The following is a 14,675-nucleotide window of genomic DNA, read 5'->3' on the forward strand; positions in this document are numbered from 1 at the left end:
AGCAGTCCGTGCTGATGGTTCTGTCTGCTAAACACCCACATGCACAAATCTGCAAAAGCACTAAAACTGTGAAGGAAGAAATCAGAAATGAAACACAGGGCAGGTGCATCCCCAGCAAGAGAGAGGCATTGGCTTCTATTAGTTCTTGTAGAGGTGTCCTCAGGAAATGGCTGAATATAGACTAAGAGAGGAACAATTTTAAGAATGATTTCAGATGTGGGTTATTTTTTTACTTAGTTGACTAAAAATAAATGAACTGATAGAATGTGAGACTGCTTGGTTTCACTTAACGTAAACTTACGCTTAACTATGAAGAAAAGCAATGAAAAAGAAGTTCATGTTTGTGCAGTATTACGTGCTGATGATCACAGAGATTCTTTTTTCTTCCAGTTTAACTGGTAAAACAGTCAAAATCTGCTCCTATGAAGACATCTTTCCCCAAAAGCTGCTCCTTTTCACACCTCCTTGAGCTCTGGGCAATTATAAAGCTATTAAACACTTTATTTTTTCAGCTGATCCCCTTTTCCCCTATGGAAGCCCTGACTCCTTCCTAGGGAGTTGTTTAGCAATCCCAGGGATGTTGCTGGCTTGAACTTTGCAGAGCTAGAGGTCGTTCTCAGAAGCACCGCGTGCATCATCTTTGTGCTGAAATGAATATGGCTCCATAGTGAGCCTTGGAGAGGTGAGCTCTGTCTGTTACAGACCTGAACTTATATAGCTAAAGAATAGAGCACAGTTTTATTAGAATAGTGTTAACAACATTTCATGGAATTACCTTTCTCTAATCAGATTTTTTTTGTTATTTGAACACCTAAGTATTATTTTTCTTCTTAAAGGTCATTGTTTCTTCATTGTATGGGGTTGTTTTTTAAACTTCTTAATTAAAGTATTTACAGTATAGTTATTTTTGTTATGGTGAACCATTTATTGTTTCAGAAGTGAATGATTCATGTATTCTGGGTTATTTTTTCCTGGCAGATATTTTTCTTTAATGATTACTCAGGGCTAGCTTAAACTCTGCGGATGAATAATACTTGAAATACGGTATCTGATTCATCATTGCAAAGGCTGCAATGGAGAACACTGTAAAAATATATAGAGAGAAAAATTTTTCCTTTATTTGTACAAACAGCACCTTAAAGGAACTCATGTTTTCCAGGTGAGCAGTGGGACGTCCTGCCCATCAGCAGCAGCTTCTTTGCTTGCCCCAAGCGTAACCACAGCAGTGTGCTTCCTACCTATAGATTTGCTAAATCACTGTCAACTGCTCTGAATTGGCTTTTTCCTGCGCCCACAAATCCCTTGTGCTCCACCACCTCTTATTTTAGGAACCTGCCATAACTCTTTTCATTCATACTGTGTGATAGAAATGTTGTTTGTGCCCATTGGTGTGTTCCTCCCTGTATCTGTATTCAAAGGCGATGATGCTACCTGTAGTATGTGCAGCTGTTCTGGAGTTTGTGCACTTGATTTTTTCATGTTTATTTTACTATTTTAATTTTCGTTTCCTGTCTGAAATCTGTCAGTTCTGGTTTGTTTGTTTGTTATATGGATATTTTCTTGAAGAAAAACATCAGTGGAGGCCCTCAGCTATTCTACAAATAAGCAGATATGGTTTAGTTTAGCTCTGGCAGAAGCCATCTGAAGGGCAGTATGGAACCTGCTGATAGGACACAGCCATTCAGAGCAGGTCCCAACGGAGAGCTCAGGTGCAGTGCCTGGATCAGCAGGAATTCATGGAGCCAGATCTGAATGCTGGAAATGAGTGGGCAGTTCCATGGCCCTCTCAAAATGGAAAAAAAAAATATATGATAATAATAATAGGAATTCTGGGCACCTAAAAGAAGTGACTCCACTAGTTGTATCTGCGTAACTGATGCGTGTAATGCAGAGTGTAAAGGTAAATTCTGCTAGGTTTTGTTTAGGATTAGAAGAGTCGTACACAAAGTGTTCTTCCCTATATTTCCCACACTCCATGGAGGCAGGTTGTTTTGGTTGTTGGGCTTTTTTTTTCTTTGAAAACAGAACACATTTTTCTGTAGCCCCTGCCCTGCCCTTTTAAGCTGCTATCCAGACAAATATTTATAAACAGAAAGTAATGCAGTTTTCTTCTCCATGCGCAAAGCCCTTGGGAAAATGAAATGTTTTAGTGTGTGTGAGGCGTTTAATACTTTGTTCTGTTCAGATTTATCTTTCGAAGAGATGTGGAAGTCTGCCTAAAAAGCTTGAATACATTCCCTGTGAGCTTATATTACCTTCATTTAAACTTGTCTGACTTCTGCTGCTGAGACTCACGAATTCATGGCCAGAATGACCAGAACAGCAAATACTACTTAAAAAAATAAAGTAGTAGTTACTGGATAAACTGGTTTGAGCCCAGCTGCTGTGGATACATTGATTTTGCTGTTGCTTTAAATCTACGTGTTGGTATTTTGGCATAGTAAGAAAAACAAGGATATTAGAAAGTAATTTACTGCAGTGGGATTAGTAAAGAGTGTTCTGTTTCTGTGATTGGGGCAGAACAGGATGGTTTAGATGTGTCTGATAAACAGGACGAGGTCTAGTCTGACAGCTGGCAACAATAGTTTTTTGCTCAAAGTCAGGTGTACTAAATTAGCAAATCTATTACAAGGATACAGGAGAAATCTCACAGAAGACAGCCTTGTAGGCAGAAGTGTTGCCAAATGGGAAATGATTCATCGTCTCTGAATGGGATGAGCACTGAGCAGAAGCAGTTTAAACCTCAGACTGCTTTGGCTCATAAACCACCAAATATGCGATTAACACTTTATCTTCTCCAATCCCATGTTTTTTATTGTCTCCTGAGCAGCAATCTATATTTAGGATCAAACCACTGGGATCACTGTTGGTTCTAATTTCTAAGTTGGAGCACACATGGGTGCGTTTTGATTTTGAACTAAATCAGAAGCTGTTTTCATGCATCCTAGATGTTCTCCGTTCTTATGACCCTTCAGCAGTGTTTCTTCCTAGTGAGGACTGTTATGCATCTGGAATGCAGGAATGACGTGAGGGATGCTGGCACTATACTTAGTATAGTGGATTTTTGCTCTGAATATTTAGTGAAAATGAATGATTAACTGGAGATGTAGTTTAATGGAGTGTGTGAGTACCAGGGCAGTCACTGCATTTTAATTTTTAATACTTGAAAATCTTGGATTTACATAATACTGACAGTGCCATTACTGCTCTGCATTACATGAAAGATAGGCCAGGTCTGTCAGATGTTAGGGACAGGAAATAGTCTCTGTCTGTATCAGCTTATAAGATCTGTAGATGACAGAGAAACTAGAGGAACCCTATCATTTGAAGGTGTTTATTATTAAATAACTGAGACGTAAGAAGACAGTTGTGAGAGGAAAAGTGGTTTTGCTTGGTAAGTTACTGTACCGTTTAGAAAACGTTTCTATATTTCTCAGGCCTGGAGCAGCACTCTGTTAGCTGCTGAGATATCCACGGAGCAACGTGCCCAGGAGATGAATGTAAAGATTCCTCTGGCAAACTGGGCTTGTCATCCTTGGCTTCTCCCTTCTATGTGCAGTCAGGTACCAGTCAGGAGGTGTGATGGTTAGTAGGGCTGCTTCATGACAACAACTGCAAGAGGCAGCTGCCAATCCTTTGATTGGTAGTGACTGAGTCAGTACAGCATTTTGCTGAAGAGCAGCCTGAAAGTTGCTGTGAGTCTGAAGGGTCAATACTGTGCGTGCTTTGGGGCTGCTTTTGGATTTTTTTTTTCCTTTGCCTCTTCCCAGGAAAGCCCCGGCAGCAGCGTCCCACCAGGATCTGTTTGGAGCAGCAAGAATTTGGAGACTTCCTGTTTAAATCAAGTGTGTGACTGTCCTGACACACAGAGTGGTCCTGAGGTCTGAAAAGCTCCTGGTGCCTGCAGCTCCTGCCAGCCAGGAGCCAGGCTTAGCTGCAGGTGCCTCTTGTCTGAAGGCCTATTTAAAATTCAGGGCATTTTTGTCTGGCTGGTAATTAGATCATGAATTTCTTTTGTTGTTGCTTCCACTATAGCTCATTCAGAGGGTGGAGAGTTTCACTGCAGTGAGACAAATCCGAGGGCTCTGCTTCTTATTAGCGTGGTTTTCCCCCCCAGCACATTTCCATAGGTACATGGAATGGATCAGAACAGAGCTGGGATTTGGTTCCTCTGCTTTTTTTTCCCCGGTCTCGTCCTTATCAAAGGATGCTGAGAAATTTGTGGCTAAATTTCCATGTTAAGTTTATTCAGTCATCCTCAGAGGAAGAATCCCATGTGTGCCAAGTATCTGGGGGCATGCGACCTGATAATTTGGGACTAATAACTGCAGTCTACCCTGGGCCTTGCTTAAAAACTGAATGCTGGTATTTCTAACAAGTTTTAAGGACCGAGGTAAGACTTCAGCAGAATGATTCTTAAGAGATTGAGGTAAAATATCCCGTTGTCCTGAGATCTGAAATACTGCTTTATTTCTGCATTTCTAGGATAATAGAGTTAATGCTCATAGAAGAGTATACTTCGCTCACATTTGAATAGAATGACCACATCTGCAGGTTTTAGGCTACCTAATCTTGGTGACATTATTATTATTATTTTGAGGGATTATGTTTTTGATACTGCAGGAAGGTGAATTACAGTTGATTGTATCTGAAAAGATCACACAGTGAAGCTGGTGTCAGGAATTTGTTTCCCACCTTGTGTTTATTGGTGCACAATGTTCTGCAGACTACAGATGTGAGAAACAACAGGGATGACTTTGGAAACTCATCATTGATTGCTGACAGCTTTTTTTCTTTTATTTTTTTGGCAAGTATTTAACAGTTTCTGATTTCAAGCTGTAGACTTTTGTGCCCAATAATGAACCAGCACAGCATTCAGTGCTTGTTGGTGGTATCTTTAGGATGACCTCTTGATACGGTAGTGTTGTTTCAAATTGTGAAAAATGGGCAAGATGTGAGGATTAGGTCATTTTTTTGTAGTAGGGTGGAGAAGTGAAGTGGAATTCTCAGTGTATGAAAGATATGTGTTAGAAACATCCTGGCTGGTCTGAGAGGCTCCATGCACTCTAAACCAGGAAATGCAGATATTCGCCATCGCCTTTGTTTTCTTCAAGTTTCCCACGTGTTTCTTCTGCACGGGGCTGTGATTGAAGCCCCGTCATATGGGGATGGTGTAGTACTGTGTCACTCAGATTCATTAGCCTATCTGGTATATAGCTTCACAATATGTATATAGCTTCAGGTCTACTTGGTCAGCTCTGCTGGTTTAAACATGAGACTGCAGAAGGTTTGGAAGCCTTTTGGTGACGCTGACAGCGCCTTCACAGCAAAAGTGGCAGCATCATTTCTTTCCTTCACCTCCTGATGGGCGTATCAAGTAAACTGGACACATGAAGAGGCTTAATGACGTGTGTGGCAGTCAGCCCATCGCTGAACGAAGCTAGGAAATGTGAATACATTGCTTGCTCGAGCAAAGAACGCAGTGGTGTCGGGGGTTTTGTGTTTTGTTTTACTTTTGGCTTGGACTGGAATAGGGGAGGAGAAGTGGAAAAGGAAGCCTTTTGTTTACAGTAAAACAATACTGTGAAGTAGACACTGTGATGTTAAAACAGGAGTCTAAACATGGCAAATCTCGGCAGGCTCCGTGTGGCTGCAGCCATGGCAGCACAGGCTGCCCCAGCCCTCGTCCTGCTGCTGCTGCCCCTACAGGAATTTACAGCAGGGTTTTGTTATTGCACGAGGTGAATGATTTATTGTCCCGTTTCTATCCCGTGATACAATACGTATTTATTATCGTTTCTTCCATGATAAATGCACGGTGTTTGTCATCCTGATCTTTAATCTTCACGGGCTGCATTCAAGTAAGGATGTGGGTCAGGAGTTCCAAACTGAGTTCAATGCAGCCTTCTGCTATGAGCAGAATTTCATACAGTGAATCTGCTGCTAAGAAAAGTGTTGCTGGTCATTTCTGGCACATTTTGCACTAAATTGTATTATTTATCACACTTTTTTTCCCCACATCTCCATAACCCATCTTGCTGTTTGGTGTCTGAATGTAGATTATGGTGCTTCTGTTTATTTAGTCCCAAAGGAGTAAATGCAATTTGTTGAGACCGAATTCAGAGTGATGTTGCTCATAAGCAGGTGCCTGTGATCCTTTGAAATGGGTTTCATTTTACATGCAGTGGATCAAGGGTTTAGCATCTGGCTTATGTTGAATTTGAACTTGCAGGAATGCGTTTATGGGACAGTTTAGAATTCTAACAATTATTAAAGGAAATGATTGTTATAAGAGCTTTTCTTGTGCTCAGGATACCCTCGTATGTATTTTAAAAGTGGATTTAAAAGCCATGTACCTTGTGTTTGGATATCAGCCTAACAGTAGTGGATTAATGTCACTTAGAATTAGCGCCGGATGTTTATCAACCTGATTTATCAGTATCTTAATACTACTTCACTAAAGTGTTGGTGTTTCTGAATTGTTCTGATGTGTGTTCCCAATAACAAAAGGCAACAGGAATTGGGACATGACTCTAAATGTAGGTTTATAATTCTGAAAGGGAATTGTAAAATAGTTTTCTACCAGTATGGGCTGTGTGTGTGTTGTGAGCATATAGGGAGACATCAGCTCCAGACAGTTGAGCCTGTTAAGAAGCTGCCAGCCCTCCCAACTTGTCCTGGGGCAGAAGACAGCATGGTACGCATTTCCTAATTCAGGGCAGAAAAGACATGCAGATGAAACAGTTAGTGATGGTGATTCCAGGCCTACCTGTCTGCTTCCGCTGCAGGGAGACAGCGGGGCATGGCTGGTCCTCTAGAGTTCACACCTGGTTAAATGGAAATCAACACCGCTTTGTCGCCCAGCCTTGGGGGAGGTGGGCATCCCTCTGCTTGTTGTTTGGGACCTCTGTCTCAGCACATCTCTGGCCAGCATCTGGGTTTGTGTTTTGTGACTATTCTTCTTTAACGCTCAATGGGTTATCCTGAATTCCTGCTGTACTCTGAGAATGAAAGAGAAGATGTTACCACGTAGAGGCAGAGCACTCTGAAAGCAGTTGTGTGTTTGCTTGCAAGAGAGGTGCTTTGATTCTGTGCTTCTGTGTGCTTAGGGAAATAAAAGGTAATAACCTGAGTTTTTAAGATTGTCTCTCTGAAAACATGGAGTTGATAGGTAGCTATTTTGAAATCCTAATGGGCAAAATGTGCTTCCTTTACATATATTTGTATTTCATAAATGAAACTGCACAGCAGAGTCATAAGTAAAACTCTCAGTCTGCTTCAAAATGAAAATCTAGGTTTTAGAACTGCAAAAGTCACTGGTCTGAAGTGTGTTTTCACAGCAGAACTGCAGGTTACTGTCAGAATTGTACTCCAGCCTCTCCTCGCCTCCTCTGCTGCTTCCTTGCATTCAGCCCCAGTGATGCCGTGGCTGCAGGGTAAGTCAGTGCAGCTCTTGGAGCCAGAAGAAAACTAATCCATCTCCCCAGAAGGTTTGCTTTCTGTTAAGCCAGTTCAGCTTCCTGATCTACCTTGCATCCATAGGCTTGCTAGACCTGATTTGAGAGAGGAACAGCTGCAGCCTTCCTGATTGCTAGGTGCAACCTGAAACCTTCCAGCTCGTGTTGATTAGTGATCAGGGTTGGAATAATAGTCCTCATAGTCAGCTGCTGCGTTGTAGGCATTTAATGCATCAATACCTTCTGAACTCACAGCTCCCAAGCACCTGTAAAATGTTTGTGTGTTAGGATTACTTACATTTGTGGATCCCTTCTTGATGATAATCAATTGGAATCTCCTTAAAATGCATAAATGTCATTAACTTGAAAGGACATTCTTACCCTACAATCATGGTCATTTAATTTGTTCGTTGGCAGGAAAAAAGCCCAAAATGTTTCAAAGGAAATGAAAATTGAAAGGAAATCAAACTTAAAAATAATAAAAAAAAATCCCCAGAGATTAATTGTAAAATAAAACTTAATGTGAGTAGTTGGGATAAACAGTTTCATTTTAAAACCTTAACTGAGAAAGCAATTACCTCAATAGCTGCAGTTACAAATCTGCATGGCATTATTTACAGCTCCCTTCATATTGAAGACCTCCTGCTTTATATCTTCCCATGTGGGAATTCAGGCAGTTCCAAGGAGGGAGTGCAAGCAGGGAAAATCAAAGTTGCTGAGCAGCATGCCAGCAATGGCTGCAAACAGTAGGAATTTGTCTGAAATGTTTAAGTATTGAGCTATGCTGCTGGAACCTGCGCACGGTGTCATGGTTTGCCCCTCTCTAATGTTTTCCTAAGAAAACAACATTGCGAAGTTTTATGCAATCTGAGGAGAAGTGTCATGTCAGCCACAGGTTCAGGACACCCCACGGATTGCTGTGTACAGGGACAGCAGTGTGGAAGCCAGGAGGGGTGTGCGTGGTGCTGTGTCCCTCCCTCTCCCTCCCCCCAGAGCAGGCTCATTCCAATCAGCAGTGTAATTGGAATGCAACCACAGTCTGGAGGAGGAAGGGGAATTCTTGGCAAGAAGAGACAGAGCAGTTGGGAGCTTTATTCAGATTAAAGCATAGACGACCATTCATTATCAGTACAACACGCATTAGCAACAGCATAGCATTGTGTTTCTACAGCTGGGACTTATTTTGATGATTGTATTGTGCTGTGTATTACATGCAAACAACTGGGATCTGATCACAAAAAGCAATGCTAATGGATTTCATTAAAAGATGGTGTTTCTGTAGGGGGAAGAAAGACTTGTCTTCAAAATGAACTATTGTGGTAAAAATTGATAGGCAGCCTGTCTTCCTCCCCGCTATCCCACGTGTTCCGTATGTTCTGGAATAAGCACTTTTCATGGGAGAAAAGCCCTTGGGTTAAAAAACAAAAACAATGCTAGAACTTGAATTCAGGAGTGGGCTGAATGAGTTCCGTGGTGCCAATGACACTGAAGAGCCACAGCATCAGTAAACACAGCCTTAGCTTTGGACCTGCTCCTTTTGGGCTGCCCACTGGCACAGCAGTGCTCGCTTAGCAGCGCCTGATGGGAGGTCGGCATTGTTCTCTTACTCAGTACTGAATGTTAAATGCATTGGTTATGTGTTTCCTTCTGTTTGCACGCCTGCTTCCATGGGCATTCATGATTACTAGTTATTTTCTTACCTTTCTTCTCATATCTTCCCTCCAAAATATCAGTCTCTCCAGTACACGTTTTAAAATTACTCATTAGGATAGCTTAAGAATTAATATAATTTGTAACGTGTTTTAAAGTTTCATTATCTCTGTTGTCCATAGCGTATGTAGGATGAGATCATAAGGCACGATAAAAAGGTATGTACTGAACATGCAGTATGTGAGGCTGATGTGTGTGTTTGTCTTGGCACGTGAATGCTGTTCCTTCATATTGGGGTAGTGGTGTTCTCTATTCTGCAGGAAGTCTGTAATAAATACAAAACATAGGTATCCACTGAGTCACCGATATTTGTAATGGATGCTTTATCTACTTATGTGTACTAGAAGCCATTAATCTCTTTTGATGATGCACTGCTGGTACAGTGCTCCTCCTTCCTTCTCAAACCAGTGTTGATAGATATGGGTGCTGGTTTGCATTCTAGTTTCCAGAAAGAGTTCAGTGCAAGTTTAGATAGCCTGGTACATTTTTCTGTTTACAAATAGTTCTAATAAGGCTGTTACTTGTACATTTTAGTTCTAAAACAGATAACGTCCTTCTGTGGCTATGTGCGCCTATGGAAGGTCTGTTAATGGTGCAGAAGTGTAGATCTGGTAGTGATGGGAGTTTCATTCATTGCGTGGGGCTCGAATCAGAATTTGCACTTGGATCTTTGAGGATCTTTGAGTGGCCTTTCTTTGGCTCCTCCTGTTTTTTGAATCTTTAGCTGAAATGTAGCATGGGATATAGGGGTTTTAAAGGTAAGTAAGCCCTGTGAGTTTCATGAGAATTGCTGAGATCTGTCGCAGTGAACTGAACCAAGAGGAAAAAGCTGCAGCGAGAGATGAGGTGTTGGTGGACCACTGCAGAGCCTGCGTGGGAGAGCCCCGCCGCTGGGAAAGGCTTCAGCTGCAGCTTTCAGACAAACATAAATCCATAGGAAACCAAACTTCCTTCGTTTTTATTCTCAAGGAGCTATTAATCAGTTGGTTATCAGAATATTCAGAATAGGTCTAATGCAGTGTTGAAATGGTTAGAAAAATGAGCATAAACCACTGTATGTTTCCCATCGGTGTGCAGAAGTCCTGAGATGGGTTGGAACTCAGTACATGGAAGAAGATTGTTTTGTTTCGAACTGAGCTGATGCAGTGGTGTTTTACGGCTGTCAGGCTGAGGATATTCCTGTTTTAATACAATCTGAAGGAACTGCAGTTGCATTTGTCTAAGTGTCTGTTATTATCTATTTCCTTTCATATCTTTTAAGTTATCAGTTGCATATAAATGGAGCAGTGGTTCAATTGCTGGGCAACTGGGGGCCTACAAGGTTTTACTGCATCAACCTGTGGACTGTAGTTGATAGATTCATGGAGCAGACTGTGGCATTACAGTCTTCCTGTTGAACTCCGGGTATCAGCATTACCCAACATGTTCAGCACATTATCAGTGTGGTACCATTTGTTGACTGTTTATAGTGAGACTTACTGGGTTAAAATCCCTTAAATACAGTAATGTTTTAGGAGGTTCATTATGACTTTGAGACGAAGAACTATTTCTTGACCCTTTTCCTTTTATTTTGGATTAACAGTGTTGTTGTTAGCATCACGTTGCATTAAGCTCATTTGCCGAAACTTTCCTGGGAACTTATAAATGCCTTTCCTACAGTGTATGTCAATGCACAGGAGGTTGTTTTATGACTACCTGCAGTCATTAATGAATATCCCCTTCTGTTTTATGGAACACAGACGTTTCTTAGACTTGAACTCAGTTTTAGTGAGACTTTACAGTGCTGAATTCCTTTGGAAAGTGCTTTCTCTAAATCAGTATCTCTATGAACACAGCCACATAAAAATTGGGAAAGCATTCATTCCATTGATATAAAATAATATGTAACTTGGGCTGTGCTAGCATGCAAAGCTATTTAGGATGGTGCTTCTCTGCCCCACTGTGGAAGTCTCCATGACAGTGCTGATGAGCTGCCTTCACTTGCTGTTTGCTCAGATACCGTGAGAGCTGTGAGTGTTCTGTAGAGCAGAGAAGAGCTGATGTGTGGAACACCACTCATTCTGCTGGCAGAGTAGTTCATGCTGCCATGTACTGAGATCATTAGCAGTGATGTGGTTCACTCCATAGGTAAAGGTAGGAACATTGACACCAGGGAGAAAAATGCATGTGAGGCTGCGGCCTGAGGAAAGCAGGGCTGTATGGCTTCCCTGCAATGTACTGACAGGTGAAGTGCTAAAAGATGACACTTGTGGCTCAGCTTTCCGGAATTCTTTTACATGACAATAGAAATGGAGTAGGAGCACAATTCCTTTATGTTCGTTCCTGTTCTTTTGAGCAGGATTTTCTAGAATGCTGGGCAAGTAAATTAATGCTGTTGGTATTAATAACCAGAAACTTAATTTGACATTTCTTGTTTTTCTACAGTACTGTGCGCAAAGAACTTGGTGAAAAAGGACTTTTTCCGTAAGTAGCTGTTCAAGTTTTAAACATTTAGAGTTGGGATAAATATTATGCAAGTTCAGTAAATCCCTGTTTGCCTGAGATCTTGGTGGTTGTGCTGGGGGATCTGTAATGTTTTTGCTCCATTTTATTTCAGGGCTTCTGATTACTTTCTTTTTTTTTTCTTGGATGACATGGCATCCATACTAGTAATTAAACCAAATACATTAACACTTTCCTTCTCCCCTTCTGACTGTTTTTTATGGGATTGGGAAACAAATTTACTCTCTCAAGCGAATGATGTTTTTCAGCATTAGTGTAATGTACTTAAAATGTTTTTAATATAAGAACTTTTTGTCCAGCAGACATATAAGTGCATCTCAGCTATTAATTGTGTCATAATACTTACGTACTCTGAAATTATATTTTAATTAATAAGGAGGATGAAGAAGGCAGACAGGAATGTTACTAGCTCTGTAGGCATGCACACACACATCACCTGCCTGCTGCCTTCATGTTGGGTATAGGAAGAATTCAAAAGATCAGAACTGAGCTTTCAAAAGAACAGTTCCATGCTGCAGCTAAGCCTGTCGGCAGCATGGATCCCAGCAGGCCCCTCCCTGCCCGCCTGCATTGCCTTTATCCCCATCTGCCATGTCTGGCACCAGCCCTGAGCCACTGGTGCCAGACTGGCTCCGTGTGAGTCACCTGAGGAAGCAGCACTGGTGCAAACCTTACACTACAGAAAAAGCAAATAATGTTTCACCACTGCAATTCCTGCAGCTGAGTCACTGGGCATGCAGATGAGGGCAGGAATTAGTGTGAGGGAAAAACGGTGTTAGTGGTGGGACCATCCCTTCTGGGGTCAGTTAATAGCTCAGGACAGCAGTTGCAGCAGAGCTAATTGTAGGCTGCTCTGGTCCTGCTTCTTTCCCACCCTCGGCTGTGTAGTCCAGTACTGTCTTTGCACAGAGTTTTGTTAGCAACTGAACTTGTGCTGAGTATTTCTGAGGTACTAAGATGGGAGAAAATGCAGCAGGAAACGGGCAGAAAAAGAAAGACCTCAAAAGCACTTTGCTATAGACTATTTCCTTTAATACAAATGCCAACTAAAATACTGATTACAATTGGCCTTTAAAATAGGAAGACTGCATTTCTGCTTACTGTACCTTTTGCTGAATGTTTCATATACCAAAAATTTATTCAATCCTAAAGTAAGGAAACGAAGGTATTCAGAGACTTCTCCACCCCTCCTCCCCCTCCTTCCCCCAGGTGTTTGATAGTGATAGACGCTGAGAAAAAGTTGTGTGGAATAACTTAAAAATCAAGCCATCTCCAGTTCTTAATACACCATGCAATTATTTTATAACATAGTCAAGAAATATGATTTACTTTTTAATTTGCAGATGGCTTTTATTAATGTATGTATGTTAAAAAAAGTTGCAGTGATTTAGGATTCTGAAGCATCCTGATCCATTTACTAATTTTTTTCTTTCTCTTAGGACTTCCTGATCCATTTGCTAAGGTTGTGGTGGACGGATCTGGCCAATGCCATTCTACAGATACTGTGAAGAATACACTTGATCCAAAATGGAATCAGCATTATGACCTGTAGGTGGTAACAGTGATAACCAAAGGTTTGAAGTGCAGTCCTCTAAAGTACACAGAAATTGTCTGATGTTCATAATACTGCCCTACTAACAGCCTGGCAAAAATTGCAGAGTTTATTAGTTTGTGTGAAAAATACATCTGTCAAAATCATATTTTCATTTCCCTTGAAATCTGAATGCTGTACTTGATTTTCTAGTGATGATGTCTGCAACATGCTTTGTGCGTACTGTGGTATTATAGTAATATTTTCATATTGATACCTGTAAAGTGAAGTAAGTAACATTATTTCCCTCAAACTGTTCATTGTATTTTTTTTTTTTGTAGCACTGCACTGTGATCCTATTCTGTTTCTGGTTCATTTTTCTCTCCTTTATATCACTTCCTGTCTCAGATGTTCTTTTATTACCAATTTGTACGTTGTTATCATTGCTTGAACATCCTTCTGTGTATTTGAGCAGTATTATCAGTATGGCATGTATATGTCGTGTTTTTCTTCTGTTTTCCTAAAGCACAGAGTACTTGGTATAATATAGTTTGGGGGAAGGATGAAGAGAAGGTATTTTTGCATTCTATTATAAAACAAATCAAACTTGTATCTGGATGCTTCAGTTGTTTTAGCTTTGAAGCAAGACTGTGATCACGGTCTGTGTTGTTTTATACAAAACAGAGATAGAAAAGGGGCTCCTGGCAGAATATTTTGTTGAGGCAAATTTGGACCATCTCTGTGTCACAGTACTAAAATTAATTGTACGTGTTACTTAAAATGCAGTTTTCCTTAAAGGTTCCCTGAGCTTCATCTCATTCTTCCATCTCATTTGTGTTCATGGTTCTGTTCATGTGAAACAGTGATAAAAGGTCAATTGTTTGATCTACAACAGCTCACTGTCTGTCCTGTATTTTAAGATAACTGACTTTTTAATCAGGTGAGTCAGGTCTCAGCTCTTTATCTGAACCAGATAATCAGGTAATGAACTTTTCCTTTTTTGGGGAAAAAAAATTAGTAAGAATAGTAATCACTCTACTGCTGAGCACCTGATGGAAGACCTGGTAGGCTGCAGGAATTAATTTTCTCATTCTTTGAAAGTAATAGTATATTAGATTTTTAGACTCCTAATGTTTACCCTGACAACACACCATTGCATGGGAACGCTGGTTTGACTTACAACACTTCCACTGCTACAGGAAATACTTTGCACACCAAGCATAACCGATGGAGTCTTGGTGGCAGAATGCCTCTTGCTTGCTTCTGCCACCACAAAGCGTAGGAAATCCACTAGAGGAAGGTAGAGTTGTGTAGATAATTTTCTTTTTCTTACGTCCTGCTTTTCTTCCTACCATTTTTGTAGGTTTGCATGCAGTAATGCTGTCTCTTTGTAAGTGTGTTCATTGAAGTCCCCTGTCCAGGATTTGTGTAACAGGTTAACACTGCTGCTAATCTTGTGTATCACGTAATGGCAT

The 14,675-nt window shown here is 40.9% G+C and overlaps 1 protein-coding gene across 4 annotated transcripts in view; it reads left to right on the plus strand.

The window, feature by feature from the left end:
* Window positions 1-14,675, plus strand: part of SMURF2 (SMAD specific E3 ubiquitin protein ligase 2) — a 49,585-nt gene that overhangs the window by 8,988 nt on the left and 25,922 nt on the right. For all 4 annotated transcript variants that reach the window (XR_004309184.2, XM_032448212.2, XM_015879567.3 and 1 more), the window contains exons 2-3: window positions 11,592-11,630; window positions 13,109-13,217. Coding sequence is in view for 2 of the 4 variants with exons in the window: in XM_032448212.2 (XP_032304103.1) it covers window positions 11,592-11,630; window positions 13,109-13,217 (148 nt within the window). In the remaining 2 variants the exon portion in view is untranslated. The remainder of the gene's footprint in view (window positions 1-11,591; window positions 11,631-13,108; window positions 13,218-14,675) is intronic.

Source organism: Coturnix japonica, chromosome 23 (genome assembly GCF_054131305.1).
Source record: "Coturnix japonica strain WE chromosome 23, WE-NBRP24, whole genome shotgun sequence".
Taxonomy (NCBI): Eukaryota; Metazoa; Chordata; class Aves; order Galliformes; family Phasianidae; genus Coturnix; species Coturnix japonica.